Here is a 26,309-nt window from a genome sequence, read left to right on the forward strand (position 1 = left end):
TTTTGTTTTACTTTCATTTGGGAGGTGTACGAGGAGGTGGGGGGGGGCAGGCACGGTGAAGGGGAGAACACTTTCGTTCACCAGCGAAGGTACGAGAAAAGAGGTCAAGAGCGGAGCCACTCGCACACACACACACACACATACACACACACACACGCACGCGCACTCGGTACAGCTTCACGCGAGAGAGAAAGAGCGTACAGGAGAAAGCGGAGGAGAGGGGGGGGGTAGGATAGGAGGGGGGGGGGGGAGGGGGAACACACAAACACGAAGACACACGCACACACAGTGGAAAGAGAGGCGGGAAAAGAAGATCGGCACCCCAAAGGGAGGGCCCATCCGAAAAGAAAATGCACGAGTAGCACAGGCACGACTGTGTGAGTGTCTGTCTGCCTGAGCGTGTGTATGGGTGCGTATGGGAGAGGGAAGAAAAGAGGAAGAAGACGGCGTCATGTCCTGCATGTCCTTCAGGCAAAGAGGGGAGGTAGCGGAAGGAGGGAAGGGCGAGACTTGAGTGGCGGGCAGGGAAGACGAGGAAGATGGGATTGGGGCAACGGAAGATAAGAAGTCATCGAAAGAGAGGCAGGTGGAAGCAGGAGTGTGTATCTGTGTGTTCCAAGTGGGGAGCTCATGTGATGGGTAAGTGCCAGAGAATCAACAAGCAAGCAAAAGTTTAACTACGGAAGCGGGGAGAAGAGGAGGATGGAGTGACCCCCTCCCCCCTTCATTGTCAGGTAGCACACACACACACATACACACGGCTACACACCTCGACTAAATCTATCATTTCCCAACGCGTCCATTCTGCCGTGAAACGCCACTTCACCCCCACCCCGCAGCCCTGTCACAGACCCACCGCGTGCGGTGCGAGGCAGTCGTAGACACACGCACTGCAGCAAGGCGCCCACTCGGCCATCGGGACACGGCACCTGCCTCAAACGCTACCCATTACCCGCTCTGCAGCCGCTCCCAGTGCGCCGGTCGCCACCTGGCACGTCCCTCGGGGTGGCTCAGGGGTGGGCACCCCACAGCAGTAGGCAGCCAGGGCCTGGCGAGATGCACCCGAGTCCCGCTGACACTCTGCCCCTCCTATGGGGGTGGGGCAAGCGTGCTCCCGGTTGCAGGTCGCCCCGATGCCACGTCGTCGAGGGCCTGACCGCCGACGTCAGTGGAGATGAGTCGCACCGACCTTCCAGCATTGGCAGGGCTATGGGGGCTGTCTGGCTTCCTCGCACTGAGTTGGCGCTGGGCCCTCATGCCGCGCACTGAGATGCTCCCCGCCGTCAGTACACCCCAGCTAATGCGAAAAATAAAAGGAAGAAGACACGGAATGCGCTGGCTGCCTTGGGTTGTCCTCTCCTTTCCACAGGCGCTAGAGCATGAAGCCTTGTTTTCAAGCGCCTCAACTCTTCTCCCCTCTCTGGCCACCGTCTCTCTCTCTCTCTCCACAACGAGCGAGCAGACGCACTTACGAAATGGCAAGTCGGAAAATACGAGGGAAAGCGAAGAGGGAGGGTGGGGGGAGGAGGTGGAGGAGCGCTGCACATCACTCAGAAGGGTAGAAAAACAAAACGAACATACGCACACCCAGTGCGGGATGAAGTCACCCCTCCACCTCATTTCCCCCGCCCCCACCACAGCAAAGGAGGTGGTTGTGTGTTGATAGACAGCAGCTCGACGCGACAGGACCGAAATAGTGAGAACCGAAACCAAAGAAGAGAGGTAATATGAAAGAAGGAAGAGATGCGAGTGGCAAGCGAGGGGGATGATGGGGTTTGAGGGTGAGAGAGGCAAAGAGGAGTGGGGGTGAGCAAGAAAATACACAAAATGAGAGCGAGGGATGGATGCGTATATCAAGAAGGGCATTCGTGTGTGTGTGTGTGTGGTTGAGGCTCTACAATCACCCCAAAACAGCACCCACAAACGCACTTCTCTTCCTTACCTCCCTCACTGAACTTCCAGGCTCTTATATGGGACTGAGAGGAAGAGAAGGGCGACAAAGTGGGGGAGGGTGGAGGAAGGTCGGAAGAGGCAAGGAAAAGTATAAAGAGATGAATAAGATCTGCACTACTGCCATTCACAACAAACAACAACAGCAGCAGCAGCAAGGAAAGAGAAGTCACTAATTTACTTGCACCATCTCCACCACTACCACTGGCAACCGTAGCCGAGCAGAAGAGACAATACAGACGCACAAACAGCTTCACACCGGCACACACACACGCGCGCGCTCACACACACACAATAGCGAGAAAAACGAGAGGGGATCTAAGTGAAAAAGAAAAGTTCGAAAACACACAAACGAACGCCGTCCCAACAACAGCAGCAGCAGCAGTAGCAGAGGATACACACACGCTCCGAAATAGAGGTCGTGCCACGCAGAAAGAGAGAAATATGCACACAGAGGTGTGTGTGTGGGTGGGTGCATCAGGGAGGGGATAGGCGCATTACCTACATACGAGGCTGATCTGGAGGTAGCGGTAAACGCTGACCTTGCACAGCGCTACCCATTATGTTCGAAGATCGCTCGCTGCGTCCGCTGCGCACCACTGGCGGCAGCGCTACCCCCTCGCGTATCGTGTAGGCAAAGGCTCGTCGAGTCGGTGTGCGATCGCCGTAGCTCGTCATCATTGACCCAGATCCGAAGTCTTCAGTACTGGTAGTTATTCCCCGACTGCTGCTGGTGGTCGTCCCGTTGTAAGTCGGGGCAGTAGAAGCGGTGGAAGAGGTGTCGCAGCCACCGCGGATAGCGTTGAGTGCCGTTGTGCAAAGACCTGCTGCTGTGCCGGTGCTCGCCGCCAGAAGGCGGCTTGGACGGCCGGTGGCATCCAGGGAGGACGCGGCACCACAGCGAGGGGCGGAGAGTGAAATGCTACGCGCTCGATCATCGACTTTTTCCTCCACCGTCACTGGCACTATCGCCGAGTTCGGCGGGGTCTGGCCTGTCCACGCCCCGTTGCCGTTTTGGTAGATGTTGTTGGTGTGCACTGCTACGCGAAGCACTTCCTCGCCACTGACACCGCGTCCGGATAGGTCTCCCATGGCACCAAGCGCAGGCGAGGAGCCACCGTTTGCAGCTGCATGCGGCACATGTGGCAGTGCTGGTGAATGTGACGTACCGAGAGGGTGACGCCGGGCGGAAACGGACGCTGACCCTCCGCGTGACGCAGGTGCGCGGGCCGGGCCAAGCGACTCCGTGTCTACTGATATGGAGCGCGCTGTCGACGCGCTCGGCGGAAAGGCTGGACGTGACGCTGACCGCAGCGGTGACACGCCGCTTTGCGAGGCGGCCGACATACTGTACTCGTTCTGCGAAACACTGCTGGATCGACGGCTACGTGTGTTGCTGCCGTTGCAGCGTGCGAGGAATGGCCGCGTCGGCTGGTGCTGCACACCGGAGCGGGTCTCGGGTGGCATCTCCATGCTTGTCTCGGTGCCCCAGTCGCTTGCTTCATCACCCAAGTGGGCCGCCTGTAGGCGGAGCGAGCGGCAGTACTCATCGAAGGTGTTGCGTGAGAAGTAGAGTCGGTTCTGCAGCAGTTCCACCATGATGAATTCCAGCGCATTGAGGTCGTCGTTCGTGACCCCACCGACGACGGAGAAGTCGCGGTTGTTCAGCGTTCGCGTGTCCATGATTTTACTCGCCATTCTGGTTGACGTGAGGAAGAGCTTGAACACGTTGTACGGGTGCAGGAGCATGCATTCATGCATGCAGAGCAGTCGGTCCAGGTAGAGGCACGCGCACACCAGCACTGACGGAGAGACGTAGGTGTACTTGACGATACGCTTGAGGTAGTCGTGAACGGAGATGGCTGGAACCTCACGGGTGGAGAAAGCGTTGAGCTCCGCCTGCGGGCTCGGCAGAGTCGCTTTGCCGTTGGCGCACCGTGGAGGCGAGCACTCTGCGTTGGCTGCGCCGTTCAGCTCCTTTTCTGAGGGCGAGGTTGGTAATGACACGTGCGCTGGTAGCCTGTGCCTCTGCCGCAGAACCTCATGCGTCGCAATGGTGCAGTCAATTGCGTACGCCAGCCATGGAACAAGAAATCGGTACTCCCGCCCGTGTTTCTCTTGCATTGTCTCGGACTCGTTCAGCAAGCGTCCCGAGCGCTTGCTGTGCCGCTTTGGCATTGTCACGGACGGTGTAAGTGGAAAGAGGTCGACCGGCTCGCCCATTATGGACGGAAAGGGCGGCAGCGCTGGTGTGGTGGACAAACTCAACGCTGTCGCGCCCGCGCTGCTCGTCTTCACGGTGGGGCTGGATGCAGCCTCTTCTTGCCCACGGGCGCAGTAGCAGCCGCCCACGCCAGCCGAACCACCGTTGACGGACGTGTGCAGACCACTGTTGCTCTCGTTGCATCCCGCTGAGCCAGTCTGCAGGGGAGGTTGTTTTCGAAAAAAGTGACAGATGAGCGGCTTCTCTACTTCATCCTCACCGAGTGGAGACGCAGAAGGGGAGAGTCGCGATGGGTAGTGGACTCTAGACGTGCTCCCATCCTCGGCATGGCTGCTGCCGATATGGCTGTTTGCGTCTGTGGTGTGGCTGCGCCCGTTCTGCCCCACAGTCTCCAGTGCGCTCATCGTATAGTGCCGAAGAAGAAGAAGGGAAAGCAAAAACAAGATGATCCACGGAGAGCAAAAACACAACCCCACTTCTCCCCACCCATCCGAGAAGAAGAGCGATGCTCACTGCTTGCTGGGAGAGGGTGGGAAAGGGAAGGGGGCTCGATCGAAAAGATGCCGGCACACACACCACCCACGCAAAAAGAAAGACAGAGGAGGAGGAGGAGGCACTGCTCCAGTCCTACGGAGGGTGGCGGTGGTGGTGGTACCAAGAGGGGTTTTGCGTGTGCGCAAGCGTGTTGCTGAGCGATTGCTTCAAGCTCCAAGGGTATTACTGGACCCTTGACAGAAAAATGGAAGCCAGTAAGGACGCGCCAATGCGTGTGTGGTGTCTGGGGAGAGAGGGGTTTAGGGGGTGGGGAGGAAGGGAAAAGGTGGCTGGGAGAGAGCGTGCGTCTTCTCCTGCCGGGCTACAAGGCCTGAAAGCAGCGTGACAGTAACAAGGCACCGCTGCTGGCACACAGGCACGCAGGAAGAGCGATGCTCGATTGCGATGCAACGCGTGAGGAGGGAGAAAAGGTGTGGGAAAAAAAAAACGAAACCAAAACAACAGAGCAGGGAGAGGGGGCAGTACAAACGGGGCAGAGAGTGCACGACACAAAGCACAACAGGCAAGACGTACGCGCAGTGATGGTGGTGTTGTTAAGGGGCTGGGAGAGGGTGCGTGTGTGTGTGCTGGTGTAGGCGGTGGAAGGGGAGATAGCGAGTGGTGACTTGCTACAAGGAGTCAAGAGATCCACAAAGAACAGGGATAGACAGGTGGGGGTGGGGAGAAAGTGATGTGTGGGTGAGAAGCGGTTCTCGATGGGGTCGGTAAGTCGGTGTGGGATGCGAACAGTAAAGCGGCAGCAGAACCAAGAGGTGCGAAACACAGCGAGGACAAAGAGAAAGTGAAAAAAGGTAAAGGAAAGAGAGAGAGAGAGAGCGAAAGCGGGGAGGGATGCTACACAAAGAAAAGCTATAGCATTCACATCAATGGGGGCACTGTACGGGACTGACACGCGGCAGCCATTTATGTTTGTGAGACGGTCGGGGAGAGGGGGGGGCCGATGACGAGGACGTAGAGAAACAAAACAAACAGAAAGCCGGAAAAAAAAAATACATGCGTATATTGCGAATCCGCACGTACACGAATGCGCGTGTGGGAGAGAACAATGGGGGGGGGGAGGGGACGCAGTAGGGCGGAGGCGTGCGTACATGCGTGTGTGTGAAGGGCAGACGCAGTGATGGAGTCCCCCCGTCCCAAAAATATGCACAGTGAGGCCACCCCAGGGAAGCAAATGAGGAGGAGGAGGAGATGGAGATGGAGAGGGTTAGCCACTGATGGCAACACATACACACATTTGCATGTACATCTCTCGCCGCTGAAATGGCACTATCCACGACTCTATCCTAAGCGTAGGAGGCGCATGATGAGCGAGAGAATTGACATGTGCGCCACTACGCCCGGAATACAGTCCTTTTCACTTTCTCTCGATGCGTCACCCCACGCTGTTCTCCGCGTCCGTCAGTCCGCCGAGAGGGGGCGGGGCGTCGGGAGCTTCAGCGCATGTATCATACTAGCCGCGGGGACTTGATGTGTCGGTTCCACTACTGCACACTCGTTGCTTACTCTTCGTTAGGGGCTTGTCTTGCTGGGTGTGGGTGCGTGAGCACACTTGCTCACACCACCACACATATAAGAACGACGGAGGGAGTCGAATAACAGAGCAAAGAAAACTCAGCGTGATAAGTGCTGACGCAAACACACACGTATACGAAAATCGAGCGACCCCTTTCCTTTTTTTCTCAGACGACTGGGCAGCCAACTTGAGCTAACAGCCACACAGCCGTCGGCTGGCCCTCGACGCAAGCGCCGGTGGCAATCCCCTTCAACGAGGACGTCAACGAGCTGAGCATCTGAGCCACTACGGCAGCGCGCCACGCAGGCGGCGACGGTGAGGTGGGCAGCAAGAGTGACCGTAGCGAGCGCAGGCTGTCGCGCACTACTGGCGAGTCATTGCGTTCCACTACAAACAAAACGGCGCTCTGCTGCACAACAGCGACGGCCAGCCGCTCGGCAAGACTCACCGGCCCCGCTGTCGCTAGGCTCGACCCTGGGGAGCGCAGGGCCACCGTTACGTTGCGGAGGAGTGCAGCCGTAGCGGCTCGGCAGTTGGTGCGCATGCTAGCGGGCGTGTCACTTGTGATCAGCTTCGTCATGGACGGCAGTGACGCCGCCAACCACACCAGCATTTCCTGTGCGTCTCCGGTCATGGTCGGCGCTTGCACACGCGCGTCGCACAAACGCCCAAACACGGACGCGGCCAGTCGCAGGGCAACCATCCACTCGGCCGCCGAAGTTGGGAGCTGCGGGGGTTGTGCTTGAGAGCCCCAGATGGTCGCCAGCTTGGCCAGTGTCTCCCCCACAATATCGGGCCTATCAACGGTGACGGTGAGCAGGTAGCGCAGTGCGTCCGTTGCGGGAAAGCGAGACCCAGCCGGTAGTGCGGCGTACAGGCTGAGAAGATCTGAGCACGTGACGGATGGGTCACTGGGGTTCGGCGACACCGCCTCAACGGTGTAGTGGAACTGTGTGTGTCCCGGTAGGAGCGCGTTCACTTTCGTTTGTGCAGCTGCAGCGTTGAAGGTGTCGAATAGCTGCGGCGCTTCCCACGCAGGAAGGAGACGCTCGGCTTCTGCTGGTGACGCCGGTGGTGACAGAGGGGCCGTTGCTGTAGTGCCACTAGAGGAGGCTCGTCTAGTACTCTCCAAGCCCGGAATACGCAAGAGATCTTCTGGTGAGACATGGGCCATAAGAAAGTTTTGTATCTCTTCCTGCGAGTCCTGCGCAACGACGCCAGCGTGGTCCTGGATAAAGCGCTTTGCCGTTTCTACAACACTGTCGCCCATATTGTAGGGCAGCTTCAGCATGCGACCCTCAACATTCACATCGAAGAGATAGTCGTAAGATTGTCCCTTGTAAAAGTGCTTCTCGCGCTGCTGCTCCGAAGTACCTGTGTAGCGCTGAGCGTCTGTCCCTGCTACTACAACGCCGATCTTCTCCCAGCGACTGACATTCCACACATACAACTCCACCTCGCCCTTTTCGTTGCGGGCAAAGAGGCGCTCCCCCTCTAGGGTGCCGCGACGCTGCACAATCTCGTGAGTGAAGGGCATTGATTCCAGATTGAGGCCGCCACTGGCGGCAGCAGAGCAGCTGGATTTGGCGATTTTGACATCCATAGTCTGGGAGGAGACGGCCGTCTCTAAGGCTTCCAGCTTCTCTATAGACGCCATGTGCTCGTAATTACGGGTCCATACGCGCACAGTGTGATCTGAGCCACCAGAGAGCAGCCTGCCGTCTGATGTCGGCGCCACACTCCACACGACGCAGGGATGCTGAATGACTTGCACAGTGGATAACTTACTAGCAGCGCCACTGGAACGCCATACCCGCACTGTGTGGTCCTCTGAGGCAGTGTACAGCTCCGATAGAGCCGGAGACCAGCTGATAGAGTAGATTAGTGAGTCATGGCCGTGCATTACTTGGAGGGGGCCTTCGGTGCCGATGCTCCACAATTGAACTGTACAATCGTTTCCTGCCGACGCAAAGCGGGTACTATCGACCGCACAAATGCACTGCACAACATCCTGGTGGCCAGAGAAAATCTGTATGGTCTTTCCGGTCAACGCATCCCAGGCATGAACCATCTTATCACCAGAGCCAGTCACGACTGCTGAGGTGTTTGTCAGCTGCGCCACGCCACGAATGGCTGTGCTGTGCTTGTTGTAGAGTTGTTTCGGTCGTCCACTTTTGTGATCGAAAATAAGGACTGTACCGCTCCAATCGCCAGAAATAATGTCGCCAGCAAGCGCATCCTCCACCTCTGTGTCGACACTTCCGGGAGTAAAGTAGATGATGGCTCCACAACAGGTGCCACTGTTGTGCCCATCCAACACGGCTTCTACCGCTGACGATTCAGCGTTCCACAGAGCTACGTGCTTATCATTTGATCCAGTGACAATGCACGCTTCGTGGTCCAGAAGCTCCATGCCAGGATGAAAGAGAACATAGTTGACAAAGGCAGTATGACCAATGAAGGTTAGACCACCTACCACGGTATCCCCTGAGGTCGGAATAGTGGATAACTTGGCTGTGTTGTCGCGCGACGCTGTGAGGACAGCCAACGGATCATGTGGTAAGGAGCTGACAAAGCGCACATCGGAAATGTGCTCCCGCCCATCTGCTTGAAGAATAAATGCCTCGTCGCACATGCTTACGATAGGGAATGCACTGGAAAGCAGCAATAAATGGGTGATCGCACCAGCGAGAAGGAATCGGAAGTGCTAGGGGTGCCAAATTAATACAAAAGGCACTGAAAAGTAGTAGTAGAGCGTACCATCCAGCTAAACAACGGCGAGAAGACGACAAGAATACCAAAGTTGCGCAAGCAACAGCAAAAAACTTTTTAATTTCTGACAGCTAATAATAGCGCCAAGAAAAAGAGAGCGAAGGAGAGAAAGAAAGTAGCGATACAACGGGGGCATCGATTTGCTAGTGCGCGTGTGCAACCAGGAGGGAGCAGTCTCGAAACAACTGATGCATAGTAAGTAGCATAGTAGAAAGTCCGAGTTCAGCCAAGACTTTTCAAGGGTTTAACAATACTGAATTTTTTTTATTTCTGTTTGTTTGTTCAGAGCTCAGCAGATGGGGTAACAGTAATCCGAAGGAAGCGTTGTTTTCAGAGAGCGACAAATGACAACAACGGGAATGGAAGTATTCTTGGCAGCTTAAAGCTATTCACAAGGTAACGTATTACGGAGAATTGAAGCGAGCTGGTAGCCGTAGCGAGATGCGCTGAAAGAAGTCCACGCAGATGAGCCAGATGATTCTGACCACGCGTAAGGAAGAGCCGACACCGGAGATAAAAGCGCATCCTCGCCCTCTGTGAGGTGTAATCTAGCGTACGTGGAGGTCCACCTCAGCTCATCCTCGGCACTCCATAGTGAAAGCACTCTGCTCTGTGGCGATCGCATACATGCCCATTGAATCAACCCCAGGCGAAGGTGCCAAATGCACTCATGTCCTTTCTCGCTATGCCGTCGGATTTCCGTTTGAGTGATTGCCATAAGACTTTTCCACATAGCTGGAGCGAGTGCGGCTATTGGGCTGCACTCGCTGGCGCACTTTCTGCTCTCGTCCTTTTTGTCGGTGTTTAGCTGCTCCTCAGAGTAGCGCCGGTGCGGTTCACCGCCAACTTGGTGAGGACTTTTCATTAGTGTCTCTGTCCCGCAGAGACATGCATCACCCTTTGTGTCGAGGGCGTCTTGCTCGTAGAGAAGAAATAGCAGATAGGAGGCAGCTGAGCTATCACCGTTATGCTCTCTGATAAATCGAATGACTTGCTCGCAATCCATTTGAATAGCAACAGATGCACAATCCCATCTTGCGCCGGCTTTTGACATGTTTACGTGTAGGGTTCGAAATCTAAGCCGGCGATATTGCCAAGCGTTGTAGTTCATCGGATGATTATGTGCGGCCATAAAAAACGACTGGTCGTCTTGTGCCTCAAATTGGAGAATCGGCAAGGTCGTTTCATCCACGTATTTGAGGTTGTCGATGAGAAGTCCGCAGCTGCACATGTTGTAGCAGAGCCATTGTCGGTGCTCCCACAGCGACTTGAGCTTTGGGAAAAGACTTAAGAAAAGATCTAAGAGAACAAACTCTTTCATCACGCAATACAGCTTTTGAGAGTTACTTACCGTGTCCTCTGTGGCAAAGCATTTTTCACGCAGCCAGCGTCGACGAAACGACACAAAAATGTCGTGCTGAGGGATGCATGCCCATGCTAAAGCGACAACACTGGGGTGCAAGTTGCTAAGCATTGCTCGTGTCACATGCGGAGTGTCGTCAAGACTGTCTGGTGCTTGATTGGCAGCCTTGGTGACTTGTGGTAGCGCACTTTTTGCTCTTTGAAAAGAGTCTACAAAAAAAGACCTCATGGCAGTGACAACGCATCTGTCCACTAGAACGGGAAAGTCAATACACATTGTAGTGCTCGCTGCTACGCAGGAAGTCTCAACCAAACAAGCTACTCGGTTCTCCTCCAGCGGCTGCAGAGAGAAACCCAATGCCGCCTTGACTGGTTGTGCACCAGGTGTTCTGATGCTCTGCAGGTATAGGACCGCGCCAGAATCCAGGATTTGGTCAAGCTCTTTTGCTGCATCGGCAATAATAGTATAATCGGATTCCATGTGGATGTACAGAAAAATATGAGAGCTGGGCTACAAAGCCACTGTATTACAGTGATACATGGACCTTAATGCAACAAAGCACGCAAACCATATGGGAAAAACGTGATGGAAGAGAACAAGGGGGTAAAGAGGACCAATAATAAGATTAGGGGAGCAGCCAAGCCATGCGGATTACCCTGCGCACTTGAGAGTTTGTGTAGAGAATGGAAGGTGGGTCGGGCCGCGCTGAACCAGCGTCCTCTTCGTCGCTTTTTGAGTTACACTATTTTGTGGTCCTCATAAGAGTAAATGTGGTAAACGATCAGCGCGAGTGCAAAGCAACGAGTACAAAGAGGAAGCTTCCAGCTAGAATGACCAGAGTGGCGCCGCGAGCACCAGCAAAAATGCACAATGAAGCTGATGGCGTTTGCCCTGTAAACTGACCCACCTTGGGAGGTACTCAACAATCCATCCCAAGGCGCAGCTTCATTTGATGAGAAGGTCTTTCGCCTCGTTCAGCTTTGTCGCGATGTAGGGTGTTCCACTAGCATCGCTGTGAAAGACCTTCATCATGTTCCGGTATCGCTTCTTCACCTCCTCGGGTGGCGGGCGGTGAAAAATGGCGTCTGCCTCGCTCTCCTTGAATCCGAGAAGCAGGTAGGCTTCGTACTCCGTCATGGGGGACTGGAATCCGCACTCAAACTTGTGATATTGCTTGGCGCTGTTTAGAAAACGCGAAGGGGCACTTTGCGCACCAGAAGCGGAGACCCGCTGCGCGATTCGTGGGGCGACACGGGAAATATAGTAGAACCCGCACCCGGCAAGAATGCCAGCCGCGATCGGAAGCGCCATGTTTTCTCCGTGTTGCCGGGAGGGGTCGCGGGCGCGCAGGCGTTGCGTCATCGGGGTTTGGGGAGGGGTGGATGGCGTGGGGGGGTTCTCGAGGGGGGTATCGCCTGGCGGCCCGCGGAGGCAGGCGGGGGGGGGCCCCCGGCCCGTGCGCGGGGGAGGAGGGGGCGGCGGCAGAACCGTGCCCGGGGGGCCAAACAGACCACGGCCGCCAAGGGGCGCGCGCAGAAAAAAACATGGGAAGGCGCGCAGCGCGGGGTGTTCGTGTTTTGTTTGCGTCTGTGCGGGGCGCGCGTCACAGGACGGCATTACCGGCGCGAAGCGCCTTCTGCGAGCGTCGGCTTCTAGCTCTGCTTTTCTCGTGCGCCCTGCCGTCTTCGTAGGCGAGTCGAATTTGATCCTCGACTTCCTGCTTGAGCTTGTTCATAATGTACTGCCGGTCGCGCACCACTTCGTCGTAGGCCTGCTGCAGCTGTGCCGCGTGGTCTTTCGCCATGCGCTCGTTGCGCCGCACCTCGCCTTCATATAGGAACTGGAGGCGCTCGTTTTCAAGCTGTCCTACGCGATTGCGCTCCTGCAGCAGCTGCGCTCTCGTGCGCAGCTGCGTTACTTCCTCCTGCTGACGTTGCAAGAGAAGTAGGTCTGCATCTGTCGGAAGCGCCGGCGTCTCGACGAGGATGCCGGCTTGCGCCAGTGAGATGAGGTCACGCTCGTCCGCGACAGCCTTGGCCCTGTCTGGGGCCGCCGGTTGTTCTTGCGCAACGGAGCCTCGAGCTTGCAGTGCGGCGCTATCGAAGAGCCATGTCAAGCCCGCGTCGAAGGCGATGAGCACGGGGTCCCAGAAGACGTCAAGCAGCAGCGACTGCCGTGCCAACTGTTCCTCGCATTCGAGCTGAACAAGCGGCAGCGACGGAGAGACGCTCGACTGCGTCGACGCCGCGGCTGCCCTGACGACGCGCACGTCGCTCATCCACGTGCCGTCTTGCGCAAGCTCCTCTAGGCCTACCACGCGATTGTTGAGTCGTCGTTCCTCGTAGCGGAGCTGCTCGACTTCGAGGACAGCCGCGGCTAGATGCGTCTCTGCGCGCTGCTTCTGCTGCTCTAACGCTGCCGTTTTGCTGCGCAGCTGCGCCACCTCTTCAGAGAGGCGGCTGGCGAGCGTGCGGTGGTCCTGCAGTGCCGCGTTCGCTTTGCGCAGCTGGGCCAGTTCCGCCTCGCGTAGCAACCCGACCTGCGCCAGCGCATCGTCGAGACGGTAGATCTGGGTCTGGGCAATCACAGGGTCAAAGATTGCCAGGGTTGCCTGCAGGGCAGCGTGCACGTCTTTCTCTTCCCTCGCGGCCAGCACTGCGGCCGACGTGGCGTCCTCCTTTATGGCGACCTTGATAGCCGTGGCTGCGGCGGGGTCACCTACCGCACCACGCAGCACACAGACGGTTCGTGTGAGGTCTTCTACTTGCAGCTGCGCGCGTTGCAGTTGGGTGCTCAGGTAGGTGATGTGGTACAGGAGTCGCTGCCGATCGGCATAGTCAGCGGCGGTGATGTGCGCGTGTCCCTCGTCTCGCACAGGTGGTGGGGGCGAGATGGGTAGATGCGCATTCGTGCCAGGCGACGACGACGCGACGTACCCATGGGAGGGCGGCTCTCGGTCACCGCACCACCTCTCGACCTCGTCGCCACTGAGCTTCTCCGTGACGCTCGCTTGTGTTTCCTGCGGCGGTGCGTGCAGTGGCGACGGCGGTGTGGTAGGGCCGTCCACTTCTATGGCGTGCTCCGTCGGGGACGAGAGGGTGGAAATGCCGGTTGCGAGCGGACTACGGTCTCGGGGCGACACGGTGTGGCGCGCACTCGGTGGCGTCAGAACGGTGCTCTCCGCCATCTTGGCCTTTGCTTGCGCGAGTTCACGTAGCGGCAGCTTGAAAGCGACAAAGGGTTACAGCAAGAAGAATCAATTGCCGGCGCAGGCTTCTATGAGTATGGCGTCTGTTCTGCGTGGCGGTCAATGTATCGTGTCCCTCGCCGCAAGCACGCTTCACGCCACAACGCACAGGGTGTCTATGAGGTGAGGTGGGGACGGGGGAATTGGCGGCGACGTTGTTCTATGAGAGAGACGTACGCGCGTGAAGGGAGCACTCGACTCAGACTCAGAGACAGAGAGAGGGAGGCTCGTTCACCGGGTGGCGAAGCATATACTTGTTGGTGGTTTGGGCAGTCTCGTTCTCGTCGTGTGGGGCTCGAGTCTGCCGTCGTGTGGCTTTGTGCAAAGCGGTAAGGGACAGGAATGAGGGAAAAGAGGTAAAACAGCACGGAGAGGAATCTGGGTGAGCTTGTGTAATCCGAGTGCTGTCACTGCTGCTTACTTGAGAGGTACGGCCTCTGCAGGTGTGTGTTCCCCAGAGCAGAGAACGAAGCACGTGCGGTGCGACCAGGCGAGGGCCCCTTCCTCAGTGCCCCTCACCTCTCCCTCTCGTTCTTACATTTGGTTAGGGGAGAGGCGGGCGAGTCGCCAATGTCGCTCGTCCATTCAGTTTTTCGTGTGAATGGATGTCGTCTTCGTAGCCGAGCGCACGGCTGCATGTAAAGAGGAGGGGGGGGGAGGGTGCCGAGCCCGTGTGTGTGTGTGTGTGTGTGCGCCAAGGATGGTGGCGGGAGGCCCCAGAGCCAGCGGCAAGATGCGTCGTTGTGAACGCGAACACACACACACACACACACAAAGGCAAACCGCCGAGAGACCAACGTAGTGCACCCGCTTACATACACCCGTGTAGAACACGGCACGCCATCATCGCCAAAGACGCCACGACCACTGTGACAGCGCCTGTACCGCGGGTCAACCCGGAGACGCCCCGCTGTCAGCTATTATATTTCTCTGTCCGCTCGCAATGCGGCGGTGCCTGCGCTACATTATCGAGCAGTGCCGCTTCTTAGCATACTTCCCAGCCGCGGCGTCGGCGGGCCACATCCTGTTAGATGAGTCATTCTGCACGTGCAGAGTCTTGAGAGCAATCAGCTCCAGCATGTGCTGGTTCGCTTCGGCGATTCCCTTGTAACCAGGGAAGTAGTTCACATCGATGACTACAGGGATGCTGTCCAGCAAGAGCGACGTCGGCGCGCCAGAGATGCGGTCAAACATGTCGCTGGCGTGAAACGGTTGCGGCACCAGAGTTGGCGGCGCTGAGGCGCCCGCTCCAGGTGAGGTGTGCATGCTGTGGTTAGCAGAGGGCCGCGGCGTCAGTTCCGGTGTGTCAGCGCTGCGGTGGGCCACCTTCGACGATGAGGACGCCACCCCATCGTACCGCACGGTGGCACCTTCGGTGCGTCCAATGCCGCGCGCGCCCTTGCGTTGGTACGTGTGTGCGAGATGCTGTGGTACGAGCACGAGATCGAAACCATACAGGGAGAGACCAATGCCGGCGTAACCAGAGAGGTTCTGCGCCAGTTTGCTGATGGCGGTGTGGGCAGGAGTGCCTGGGGCAAAGAAGGCGTCCCACCTGTCCGCTGGCGCAATCATCGACTCCCATGGAGTCGACAGCTGTTCCGCGCTTGTGCTGCTCCTTGACATACCCTGGGGCAGCTCTGTAAGCGATGCGGTGGACGACGTATGCCGTGAGCTGGCAGTGGAGCCGCTGGCGACGTCCGAGAAGAACACCTTGTCTTGGGAGTCGATCGTCACTGGCACGTCTACCGCTGTCGACCCGCGCGTGTGCTCCCACAGGTGGGCCAGCAGGTTCACGGTGGGATTCACCTTCACGCTCATATGTGAACCGACACAGTACACCTTCAGCACCACTGGGAGCGCGTACACATAGAGCTCCTGTATAATGAAGCGACGAGCCTCGGTCGGGAGGGCGGCCTTCACGGCTGTCGGCACCGTCACATCCGCATCGCGTGTGAGCCACATCACCAGATGATGTGTGAAGGCGGGGCCAGTACTCTTGTTCGGTTTCGCAATCCACCAGCGTTCCGCCGCCGTCCCGTTCGCGCGCGCCTCCTCGTCGTCCATAAATGTGAAAGAGTGGATACCAAGCGGGGTGGCTACGCTTGATCCGCTCGTGCCCCCGGTGCGGCGAAAAGGTACACTGGACGGTCGCTCCCACATGAACGTGCGCGGTGTCAGCGCGACGGGTTGCTTGTCGTCACCCATGCTGTCCAGCAGCTTGCACTGCAGACTGCGCGTCATGAGCAGCTGAACCTTTTCGATGGGGTCGACCACAACGAGAGGCACCCTGCACTGTCGGCTTCGCCGCTTCTGCGCAAATTTGCACCACCGTTCAAGCGCGTGGACTGCAAACGGAGTGCCGAACGTCGCCACCTTGTGCAGCACCACATCCACCGTGTCTGTGAGTGCGCCTTGGGATGGTTCTGCCCTGCCTCTGACCCCGTCGTCCGTCACCGCGTGCTCATCTACGCTCAGGATCCGCCCTGCCTTGGCCTTACTCCCTTCATTCGCGACGACGGCGGGTAGGTCCACTCCTGTGCTATCTCCGCTGTCACACACGACCATGCGGTGCCACTGGGCATCATAGTTTAAGTTGAGAAAGCGGAAGAGGCAGTTGTCCAAGATGGAATGGGACGCCGAGTCCACTGCCGTGCAGAAGCTCTGAGCAGAGTGCGCTGTGGCTACGTCGGAGGTCGCGCGACTTGCCCTTCGACTCCTCGTGCGCGAAGTCATGCTGCGGTTGCCGTTGTTGGGACTGAGGCAGCCCTTCTGCTGCGCCGCTGTGCTTGCGCCACCTGCGTCCCCGCTAGCATCGCCCCCACACGCTTGGCCCGCCGCCAAGTGCTGTTGCAGCCGGAGAACGCGCTCATTGTGCAGCTCCCCTGCCTCTCGTAGCGCGTCAAAGGACTGCTGGTACTTCTTGGAGCTCGCGCAGAGGGCAACGGTGATGGTGCGCATCGTCGAGTGTTCCGGCGATGCCGGTGAAGGCGATGTGGTGTGACTCATCTGAGTATTGATCTGCCGCGTGCTCGGACACGGTAGGGCTGACAAAACTGTTTCGCAGGGTGCGCTATGTTTTTTTTGGGGGAGAGGCCAATCTTACGTGCGCATGAATGGCAAGAGGTTGGGATGAGGAACTGGGCTGCAGCTTTTCTCTCCGCGATGTGGTGGGCAGTCGGACGCGTTCACTCTTCGAGTCAAATGGCTCAGATAAAGACGGAATAACGATGAGTATGCGCTCGTGTGGGGAGAGAGAAGTGCGGAGGCTGATGATGACGGCAGTACACCACGAAATAAGGGAAGATACCGTGCGCGCACCCCTCTTCTCTGCACGCATGTGTAATCCTGCAGAGAAGAGGGGGTCCAGGTTGAGGAGCGGGGGAAAAGGGGAGGGGCATGCGGATTGCTGGTTGCAAGATGGCCACCGCAGTAAAAGGCCGCAGTTGTAGGAGCATTTTTTAAACCCTTACAGCGCATTCATTCTTTGCCACAGAGCAGCGGGGTGAAGCTCCACCCCCACCCTGCAGCGCCAAGCCCTGTCACAGACCCACCGCGTGCGGTGCGAGGCAGTCGTAGACACACGCACTGCAGCAAGGCTCCCACTCGGCCATCGGGACACGGCGTCTGCCTCAAACGCTACCCATTACCCGCTCTGCAGCCGTTCCCAGTGCGCCGGTCGCCACCTGGCACGTCCCTCGGGGTGGCTCAGGGGTGGGCACCCCAGAGCAGTAGGCAGCCAGGGCCTGGCGAGATGCACCCGAGTCACGCTGACACTCTGCCCCTCCTACGGGGGTGGGGCAAGCGTGCTCCCGGTTGCAGGTTGCCCCGATGCCACGTCGTCGAGGGCCTGACCGCCGACGTCAGTGGAGATGAGTCGCACCGACCTTCCAGCATTGGCAGGGCTATGGGGGCTGTCTGGCTTCCTCAGATTGAGTGGGGGCTACTGGGCACTGGGATACCGTAGGCTGAGGTGTGCCCCCCGCCATTGAGGGGGTTGTGGGAGCGGAAGAGAAACAAGCAAACAACACGTTCGTGGAGGCGCACACACACTGTGCTTAAGGTGAGCGGATGCGAGACCCTCTGTGCATGTGTGCTGGTGTCTTGACGATACGCCACCGGTGACGCCGTTGCGGGGATGTCTGTGTCGAGTGGAAGCAAAGAGTCTGTGCGGCCATGGAGGAGGGAAAAGGAGGGGGGGAGGGGAGCGGAATACGATGCAGGGTTGGGCCCAGCTAAAGGCGAAAGGAGGGGAAAAGAAAGGCACACATTGGCCTCTATGTATGTTACAACGCTGGAAGCTGCAGTCAGACGTTGCCCCACGCGCACGCGTGGGTAGAAGTCCCCAGGCATGAAAAGGAGAAGCACTACAGGGAGAAAAAGAGACAATGGCCAGAGCCGCTGAGCACTGCCGGTCGTCTTCCCTCCGTGTCTCCACTTTGCCCTCTTCCTTTGCATTCCTTCGCTCGCTCTCAGGAGGTGTCGACTACACCCAACCATGTGGCAATCCGCTCGTCTCGATTCTGCTGCTTTTTCCAACCACATTTGTGGTGTACGCCGTGTATGTCTGTGATGATGGAGGCAGTCACCGATCAAGCGGTCATCAGCCCTCGCTGCTATCAGGTCTTTGCCCTCTCCTGTGGTTGTCTCCCTCTCGTTGTAGGCCGCTCGTCATACATACAGAGAGAGAGAGAGAGAGACGGCAGAGACGGCTCGCCTTACCTACTGCTGCTTTTATCGCTTCCACCACTCGTTGAGTAGGCAGGGTGGTGGTAGTAGACGTACCAGCACCATTTCAACGACGTCTGAAAGTGACGCTGGTAGGCAATCAACTCCTTCGCTCCCTGCACATCAGGCGCCTCCTCCATAACGTTGGCTGGCGGCCGTGACACCCATGCCAGCGCGAAGAGACCGACACCGCTCAGGAAGGATAGGCTAACCCGTGCGTTGGTGGCTCGCATTAGCCGTCGGTGTCGCTGCGCCACGAGCTCCCTCTGCTCCACCGCCATGCGGAGCCGCAGCAGTGCGAGCACTCGCGTGAACAACACGGAGTTCTGCGGGAGCGCGTTGTGGTACAGCCGCGCCGCCTTCCATGTCATCAGGTAGATGGAGGTGAGGAAGAGAGCTGGGCTGATGACCAACTCCAACCCATGCAGGCCGCGACTGCTGATGTGGCTGCCAAACTGCCGATCCACGTCGTACTTGGCCTGCTGCTCCACAGCTGTGAGCTCCTTGATCAAACTCCGTAGCTCCATCGCAGTGAGGGTGTGTGGTGGCTTAGTCAGCCTGTCGACCAAACCTTGACGTGTGAGCTCATAACCAGCCAGTGGGCAATTGGGGAATGTCTCCCACGATACGGCAGCCGTGGCCTTAGCGACACTAGCCGCTGCTTTGTCTACATTCTCCGCCGTGCGCTTAGGGCTTCTGCTAGTCGTAGTAGAGGAGAGCACCAACTCTGGTGCGGATGCGCCGGCACTGCAGGGTATCGACGTGGACGGCCGCCACTTGCGGAGGCTCGTCCACCACGTAGCTGGGCTTTCGCTCGCATCCACGCCGCCCTGGGTACTTATCAAGATCGACAGTGTTGTCTCTTCGGGTGGCGCTGCTGATGAGCGACCCTTGGCGGATACTGTGTCCACAGCGCTCGACGACAGAGCAGTGCTTCTCACGTCATTGCCGTCGACAGACGCTCTGGGTGACGCCATTGCGCAATTGGCCGGTGCGAAGATGGCGGCAAGCACGTCCTGCGTAGTCTGTGCATCCGCTGGCACGGCACCTGCCTTGCCGCCCACCGGCTCTCCCGACCACCACGGCATTTCACCACCTGTGCGGCGACAATGAGCAGCAAGGGAAGAGGTCGAGAATGAGCGAACCGCCCTCGGCAGATGCCCATACAGGGGCATCCATAAACGCACACGTACGTGTGTAAGTGCGCTTCTGAGTCACGGCGGCGCGTGCGTCACTGCCTGTCTATTCAGTTTATGAGTGTGGGTGTGCCGCGCCGAGCGTTTTGCCAGTTTGGAGATGCCGTAGTTGAAGGGAGGAGGGGGAGGGGGGAAGAGGAGGGGGGGGGAGCGCGTGTGTGGTGAGGGGCAGCGAAGGAGCGCGAAAAGAAAAGGGGAGGGGTCGGTAACGGAGGGAGGCGGGCAAAGAGGCGACGTGTTTCGACGTTTAGCGGTGCGGAGAGCGTTGGCGCTACCGGCGGAGGACTTGTGCGTGCTGGCGTGCATGCGCAGGGTCTGCGCACCGTAGCAACCCCTCCTTTCTCTGGGTTGCCCCATGTCACGGATGCGGACTCCCCAACAAAGATGCCATACAACCCCCCCCACACACATGCGTGTCAGAGACGGTGGTGCCACTCTTCCAGTGTTTTTCATCCTTAGCTCGTTTGTGTATTCGTGTGCTTGTTGGGTGAACGGCGGACTTGACCCGCCGTGACGCGCGCCAGCACAGGCGCGGCGGTGGCGTGAAAGGGAGCACCCGAGTGACCACCCCCTGCCGCAGGGCGATGCGTGTCCGATGCAGCACTACGTCGGTGCACAAACGCACGCCGCGCCCAACAGGCGGCAATATCAAAACACGAAAATGCAAAGAAGAGAAAGGCGGGTGAAGAAGATATGCCGTGGGGGGATCGACTGTACATCAGGCGGTAGAGAAGAGATGAGGTGGCGCTGTGTGCAAGTGCGCCCGTCACACACAATATATGCTCGCATCTCTTCTCCATAAACGTGTGCACGTGTGGCAGTGCTACGCGGACGGCTGGTGCAGCAGCGCTCGTGCCCCGGCGATTCCATACGACTCCAGGGAACGCAGCCGATACCACTCGCCGAACACGCGGAGCACCTTTACCCAGTTCTCGCGCTCGTGCTCGGTGTATGCCAGCCAGCTCACCATACACTTCGGCAGGGGCACATCAACACCCGTCACGGAGTCCAACGACGGAAGGTATGCACATCCACCACGCAAGAAACTGCGCTGGCGAATCATCATGTCTAAGAAGAACATCCGCAGCTCACGCGGGAGGGCTCGCCGCACCGGTGCCAACATAGTCCATCGCACACGCAGCTCAGACTCCTCTTGCGACCCCTCCCCTGCCCTTTGCAGGTGTGTTTGTGCAGCTTGCAGAGCGTGGTAGCTGCAGGAGGTGCACGGCAGCGAAAGAAACATAGACGACAGCTCTGCACTGGAAGTTTGTGCGACGCACTCGTCCATGTGGCGTCGAAGCCCGTCTGGGCAGTGACAAGAGTGGAATGCCTGGATGGGGGCAGCCCCGGTCGTCGGCGCAGTCGTCGACGACAGCTGTGGAGGAGCCACAGCCGTTCCCGTGTACGTCGCCGCCCACGCTGTCGCGTCGGCTTGGTGGCGCCGGAGGTGATACAGGCACCGCGCCATGATCGGAGGCAGTGCACGCATGTCGTGGTCACCATCAGAAGTGCTAGAGGACTGTCCGCCGTGCGTGGTCACCGGATCGCTCGAGTTGTCGAGGTGCTTGCGGAGGCACAGGATTCGCGCCTCCAGCGCCTCTGATGACTCCTCGCCAACAAGAAGGTGGCTGAGCACGTATCCAGTGACGTCCGAGATGCGCTGCTCGCACGCTTGCATCGAGGGGAGATGGGCCTCGGAGAAGCGCCGAGCAACGAGGGCGGCTACGATTCGGTAATAGAGGGCCACCATTTCGTCCAGCGGTGTTGCTCCCGCTCCTGTCACTCGCGCGGTGCAGAGCTCGTTTTCGTGCGGCGCACTGTTCTCGTCCAGCTGCACGTACAGCTGTCGCAGGCGGCACAGGTGGCGCTGAATCACAATGCCACCTGCCTGCGTCGACGTCTCCATCTCCGCTTCGAGGGCTGGGTTGGCCTGAAGACCACGCAGAAGGGCTGCGACGTTCGCTTTCACCTCCCAGTAGTTTAGCTGTACATCCTCGGCGGTGGTGGCACAACTTGAGGGCGCCGATGCATGCTGCTCCTTTTTCTGCAGCTGCCAGACACGTGCCACGTACCAGAGGGCAGCGTTGGTGTGTGGCAGGATGGCGAGCGTGTCGGCGCCGAAGTCGACGCACGCCTGCAACGCAGCGCGCACGCCACTCGAGGTGGGTAGCGGAGGAACATACAATGACGAGTCGCACATATGGGCGGGCTGTTGCGTTGCTTCCTTTGTCGAGCTGAAGCAGCACGACGCGGTCAGGAAGTCGTTCATGCACGCGTTTACCTCGCATATCATCTGTGCAATCTGCGAGGTGCCGTCGGCGAAGGAGGGCAAGCGGAAGATGACGTGTTCGCCGACAGGCTGCCCAGCCGCCGCCCCAGTAACGGAAGCGCTAGGCATATCGCTGTCGCTGCACTTCATTGCCTCGCTGAGGGCGCTGCGCACTGTGAACACCTTCACTTGTTCTTGCCATCGATGCATCTCGCGGTCTAGCACGAGTTGATGTTTTCTGTTCGCGGCCTCCTCGTTCCACGTATGCAGTGCATCTGCCATGGATGGTGGGAGTGCGTCAAGGTTGACGAGCACCTCCAGCGCTGGTACGACATGGCCCACGCCGGAGTGGTCGGCACACCAGGCACGCAGCATCAAGTTCCGCTTGCGGAGGGCTGCGAGAAGCCGCTGGCCGGAGAGGGCGTAGATGCCGTCGTTGTCACGTAGGTCCACCAGCTCCAGTGCGGGGAGCCGCCCGCCTGCTAGCGGCTCCGCTCCCCGCCCAGACTCGCCCGTTGTCGTCACGGTCGGCAATGCGGCGGCTTCCTCGCAGCCCTCCACCAAGTGCGCTGTCAGAGCAGCGCTCAGTGCCTCGATCGTGCGAGGTCCTGCGCCGACGCCGCGCGCTTCTATGGCGCGCACCCACCGCAGAATCGGCAGCACTCGCATGAGCGCCGCGAGCCCGGCGTCGCCAAGGTATGACTGCGACAGTGTAAGGTGAGTCGGAAAGCACAGGTTTGGGGCATAGGCCAGGAGCATCTTGTCGGTGAGTGCCGGCGGTGGCGGTGCCGCCGTCATCTCGTCGGCGTTTGTGGCACCATCGGCAGCCGTGTCGAGGGCCACGTCGATGCCGTGAAACAGCTTCACCAGCTCACTGTGGGAGACACAACCCTCCTCGTCGCATGCGTAGCGGTAGAGCGCCGAGGTGGACCGCATGGTCGATGGCACACACATACGGTGTTTTCCCCTCTCTCGCCAATACTTCAGCCACTGACTTGTTCGCAGGAAGCGGTGCCGTGCGTGTGCGTGGATGTGGTGGTACGTCTGTGCGCCCACCTAGAGAGGAAGAGGAGCGAGAAGCGACAGCAGCGGTGGAAGCGGGTGTGAGGGAGAGCTACAGCAGGAAGATGAGATGCACGCAGGCATACACACACACACGATTAGTGGCAACGCTCATGCGCATCTTTCATGTTTTACGAGTGAAGTGAGTAGAGCACTGACGTGCTGGTCAGCGACTGATCTCCCGTTCTCTCCGTCCCATGGTGGGATTCTCCACTCCGTGGACCACAAGAGCAGGCCCAGGGCAAGGGAGGTGGGGAAGAGAGGGAGGGAGGGAGAATGGACCGGGAAACAAACATGTCAGGGGGCGGCGTGCGCACACCCACCCACCCCCCACACACGCATACACACACACACACACACACACACACACACTGGCTGCCCGGGACATCCACCATAATACGCAGAGCCCTGCTAAGCGAGAGACCAGAAAGAGGAGAAAGGCGAAATCAACGGACATGTGGCGGAAGGGTAGAGGCGAGTGGCTGAGCGTGGCCTCGTCCGCGTCTTTGCTCCTCTACGCATGTGGGGTTCGGTCGAGAGCGCCAGAGACGCGTCGATCCAACGCCTCGATCACATGTAGCACCTCAGTAGCGAACATAGACGAATAGTCTACCGCGCCATCAACGGCGCCGAGGTCAGCGTCTTCGCTCACGTAGGGTCGGTGAACGTCGTGGGAGGTGATGGCACTACTGATAGCATAGTGCCCTGTTGAGGATTGCGGCGGTGAGGGGGTGACATGAGTTGCAGAGACACTCGGCCACGAGTGACCCTGATCACGGTCGACCGACGCCAGCAGCATGCTTTGAGCATTACGTGCGCTGCTACCCTTGCCCGGACGCGCCGTCGTGGATGAGAGGCCGTTTAGCGGAACTGGGTACGCTGTGTTCGGTGGTGTGGTGGAGCGTGGCGGGCCAGAGACTCCGTTGATCGCGGGCGCGTTGGCATGTGGAAAGGGTGCCTGGGCGTAGGCGCGAGCGTACGTATGACTCTCCATTTCGGCAGAGGTGGTGAAGGGGGGTGGCGACGACGTTTGCCCAGCACGCAGCTGAACGAGCGTGTTCCTCTTGCCATTCGCCACGGTAGGCGATGCAGACGCCCCTTTGCGGAGTGCAGTGCTGGCGTCGCCTCCACATTCATCTTTGCTTGTGTGCGTCGGCGACACATCAGGGTCCCTCACCCCCTCGCTGCACCGATGAGAAACAGACACCGTTGCGGGTGGTATCAAGGAGCGGTACAGCCACGTTAAGGGAGAACGGCTCTGCTCTGCGACTGGAACGGCTGCGTTGGTGGCGGTGGGAGGGGAACCAAGGGGAGCTGACACCGCCTCGTGCCCAGCTGGCGGTTGTGGTGGCAGTGGCGGCGGCAATGATAAGGAGGACTGCACTGTCAAAGGCGCGGCGGGCGTGTCGATACGCGCGTGGCACTCACTTGACTGCGGTTGCGGTAACTCGCGACTTGCCGCCGACCACGCCGTCCCCGCCCACTCCTTTAAGGTGCGGTATCGCTGATTGAGCTGCTGGTACCGCACCTCCGCCGGCGCCTCGCAAGCAGCTGGCTCCACGCACTCAACGCTGACGGCCGAGGTCGCCTGCCGCTGCTCCTGCAGTTGCTGGAGGTCCTTGCTGAGCTCGCTCTCGCGAACCTGGAGCAGTTCGACCGAGTGTTGAATAAGTGCCCAGTCCTCCGCGCACTTGAGCGTCTGCGCCAAACGTTCACGGCGGCGCATGTCTTCGTCACGGCACTCCAGCAAAGCGGCCTCGGCCTGCTCCACGCGTCGTTGCAGCGCGCCGATGCATCCGCGCGACACCTCCGCCTGGTTTTCCTGTGACACGAACGCGTGTTGCGCTGCTTCCAGCTGATGCTGCATCTCCTCGTAGCGCTGTTTGAAGTGCGTTGCCTCCGCCACCCAGCGCCGCCGCTCGTGTCGTACGTTGCTCAGCATCGCGGCGACGTGCTTTAGTGCGAGCAACAGGGGTGTGAGGGCGGTGCGCAGGCTTGCCTCGTCTGCCACAGCCGCGATGGCGGATAGCTGCGACGCTGCCTCTGTCCTCCCGACTGCATCCTGTGATGTGCTTAGGGGGTGGCTCTGCACGAGTCCCTGGCGTGGGCTGAATGGCGAGGGAGGACACCGCTGTGGTGGTGTGATGGCAGCAGGATCATGGTAAGTGTTCGCAGGCACCTTGTTCAGCTCGTTCTGCGACGGTGCTGATAGCGACGGCGAAAGTCGCTCTGTTCTCCACAGGTCTCCTAACACCTCAGCCTCTGCGCTGTGCAGTACACTCTCAGCATGCACACGCGTACTTTCACCTGCTGAGGCGTCCCATCGCAGCGGCTGCGTCTCCACGAGCGTGAACTCAGTGGGTGTGCTAGCTGAATGAGAGTTGGCAGGGAAGAGCAAGACGTGTGGGGTGCTGTCGGCATGGTGTTCGGTACTGGCGATCTTGTCGCGGGCTGCCTTAGTGTGCGGAGTGATGCACGCGAACATCCCGCTCGCAATGGCCTCCTCCCTGTCTTGGCTCTCGTATGCAAGGCTTTGTTGATAGTCGTAGGCCACGTTGCTGAGCAGTCCGGCAAGGCGCTCCAACGCGCTTTGAAGAGCCGCTGACAGTCGCTGCCGTGACGTAGTGCTGGCGTGCTCGTCCACCTGATGCACGCGAAGCTGCTCCTGCAGGATGCGCAGCTGGTGCTCCACTTGGGAGTGCTGCTGCACAGTGAGTTCGTTGCTGTGCTGGGCAGCCGTAATGTCCGTCTGCAGCCTTTGCATTTCGTCCTCTCGCTGGCGCAGCGCGGCACTCAGCTCTGCAACGCGGTCCCAGGCTTCTTGCACCTTGGCTGACAGCTCGTCACGCTCGGCGGTCAAGGAGAGCAGTGCCAGCTTTGCCTTTGCCGTGTCGCGGCGCTGTTCCTCCGTCTGCGCCTGGCGCGCCTGCAGTCGCTCCTGCGACTCCTCCAGCGCTCGCTTATCAATCTCTAGGCCTTGACAGCGTCGACGCAGTTCAGCGCATGTTTCGTCGCTTGTGCGTGCCAGCTGGCGTGCTTGAACGAGACTTCGGGTCACGTGATACAGTTCGCTCTTCAAGTCAGCCACCATCTGCACCTCTGGTGTTGTGACGGCTGACGAGACGGCTTCGGTTACCGCCCCATTGGCGACTGTCGTGGCGGCGCCAGGCTTCCGGGACGTGTGCGTGGAGTGCGCCGACACCCGCGTGATAGACGAGTGCCGGCTGCAGTGCTGTGACGTCTCTTCTGCGCCAGGTGCAGAGGAGTTCGAGTCTGAGGACAATAGTGAAGAGTACTTGGGGGTTGTCGCCTGCGCAGACGACGGGCGTCGTTCAGCAGCCCAGCCATCGTGCAGTGGCGATGCCCGGAGCACCACTGTGACGTTCGACACCTCTGTAGAGGGATGGGAAGATGGTTTGCCCAGGCCGCTCAT

At 59.0% G+C, this 26,309-nt stretch overlaps 9 protein-coding genes across 9 annotated transcripts, besides 2 other annotated features; all 9 read right to left on the bottom strand.

Moving 5' to 3' along the window:
- Positions 1-786: 786 nt before the first annotated feature.
- Positions 787-1,279: a repeat region.
- Positions 1,280-2,451: 1,172 nt separating this feature from the next.
- CYC10 (cyclin 10) lies at positions 2,452-4,173 on the bottom strand (the record flags this gene model as incomplete). Its single annotated transcript, XM_010701223.1, has 1 exon — positions 2,452-4,173. One exon carries the CDS (start codon positions 4,171-4,173, stop codon positions 2,452-2,454), a length of 1,722 nt encoding a protein of 573 aa, XP_010699525.1.
- A 2,235-nt stretch (positions 4,174-6,408) lies between these two features.
- On the bottom strand, positions 6,409-8,877 carry LPMP_241870 (hypothetical protein; the record flags this gene model as incomplete). Its single annotated transcript, XM_010701224.1, has 1 exon — positions 6,409-8,877. The coding sequence occupies one exon, from the start codon at positions 8,875-8,877 to the stop codon at positions 6,409-6,411; it is 2,469 nt and encodes an 822-aa protein (XP_010699526.1).
- A 522-nt stretch (positions 8,878-9,399) lies between these two features.
- LPMP_241880 (hypothetical protein) lies at positions 9,400-10,857 on the bottom strand (the record flags this gene model as incomplete). The annotated part of the gene is made up of 1 exon (XM_010701225.1): positions 9,400-10,857. One exon carries the CDS (start codon positions 10,855-10,857, stop codon positions 9,400-9,402), a length of 1,458 nt encoding a protein of 485 aa, XP_010699527.1.
- A 465-nt stretch (positions 10,858-11,322) lies between these two features.
- LPMP_241890 (hypothetical protein) lies at positions 11,323-11,688 on the bottom strand (the record flags this gene model as incomplete). Its single annotated transcript, XM_010701226.1, has 1 exon — positions 11,323-11,688. The coding sequence occupies one exon, from the start codon at positions 11,686-11,688 to the stop codon at positions 11,323-11,325; it is 366 nt and encodes a 121-aa protein (XP_010699528.1).
- Positions 11,689-11,980: 292 nt separating this feature from the next.
- Positions 11,981-13,564, bottom strand: LPMP_241900 (hypothetical protein; the record flags this gene model as incomplete). Its single annotated transcript, XM_010701227.1, has 1 exon — positions 11,981-13,564. One exon carries the CDS (start codon positions 13,562-13,564, stop codon positions 11,981-11,983), a length of 1,584 nt encoding a protein of 527 aa, XP_010699529.1.
- Positions 13,565-14,584: 1,020 nt separating this feature from the next.
- LPMP_241910 (hypothetical protein) lies at positions 14,585-16,630 on the bottom strand (the record flags this gene model as incomplete). The annotated part of the gene is made up of 1 exon (XM_010701228.1): positions 14,585-16,630. One exon carries the CDS (start codon positions 16,628-16,630, stop codon positions 14,585-14,587), a length of 2,046 nt encoding a protein of 681 aa, XP_010699530.1.
- A 460-nt stretch (positions 16,631-17,090) lies between these two features.
- Positions 17,091-17,615: a repeat region.
- Positions 17,616-18,339: 724 nt separating this feature from the next.
- On the bottom strand, positions 18,340-19,437 carry LPMP_241920 (hypothetical protein; the record flags this gene model as incomplete). The annotated part of the gene is made up of 1 exon (XM_010701229.1): positions 18,340-19,437. One exon carries the CDS (start codon positions 19,435-19,437, stop codon positions 18,340-18,342), a length of 1,098 nt encoding a protein of 365 aa, XP_010699531.1.
- Positions 19,438-20,368: 931 nt separating this feature from the next.
- LPMP_241930 (hypothetical protein) lies at positions 20,369-22,750 on the bottom strand (the record flags this gene model as incomplete). Its single annotated transcript, XM_010701230.1, has 1 exon — positions 20,369-22,750. The coding sequence occupies one exon, from the start codon at positions 22,748-22,750 to the stop codon at positions 20,369-20,371; it is 2,382 nt and encodes a 793-aa protein (XP_010699532.1).
- Positions 22,751-23,390: 640 nt separating this feature from the next.
- LPMP_241940 (hypothetical protein) lies at positions 23,391-25,967 on the bottom strand (the record flags this gene model as incomplete). The annotated part of the gene is made up of 1 exon (XM_010701231.1): positions 23,391-25,967. The coding sequence occupies one exon, from the start codon at positions 25,965-25,967 to the stop codon at positions 23,391-23,393; it is 2,577 nt and encodes an 858-aa protein (XP_010699533.1).
- Between the last annotated feature and the right edge of the window lie 342 nt (positions 25,968-26,309).

This window comes from Leishmania panamensis, assembly GCF_000755165.1.
Source record: "Leishmania panamensis strain MHOM/PA/94/PSC-1 chromosome 24 sequence".
NCBI classification, from domain to species: Eukaryota; Euglenozoa; class Kinetoplastea; order Trypanosomatida; family Trypanosomatidae; genus Leishmania; species Leishmania panamensis.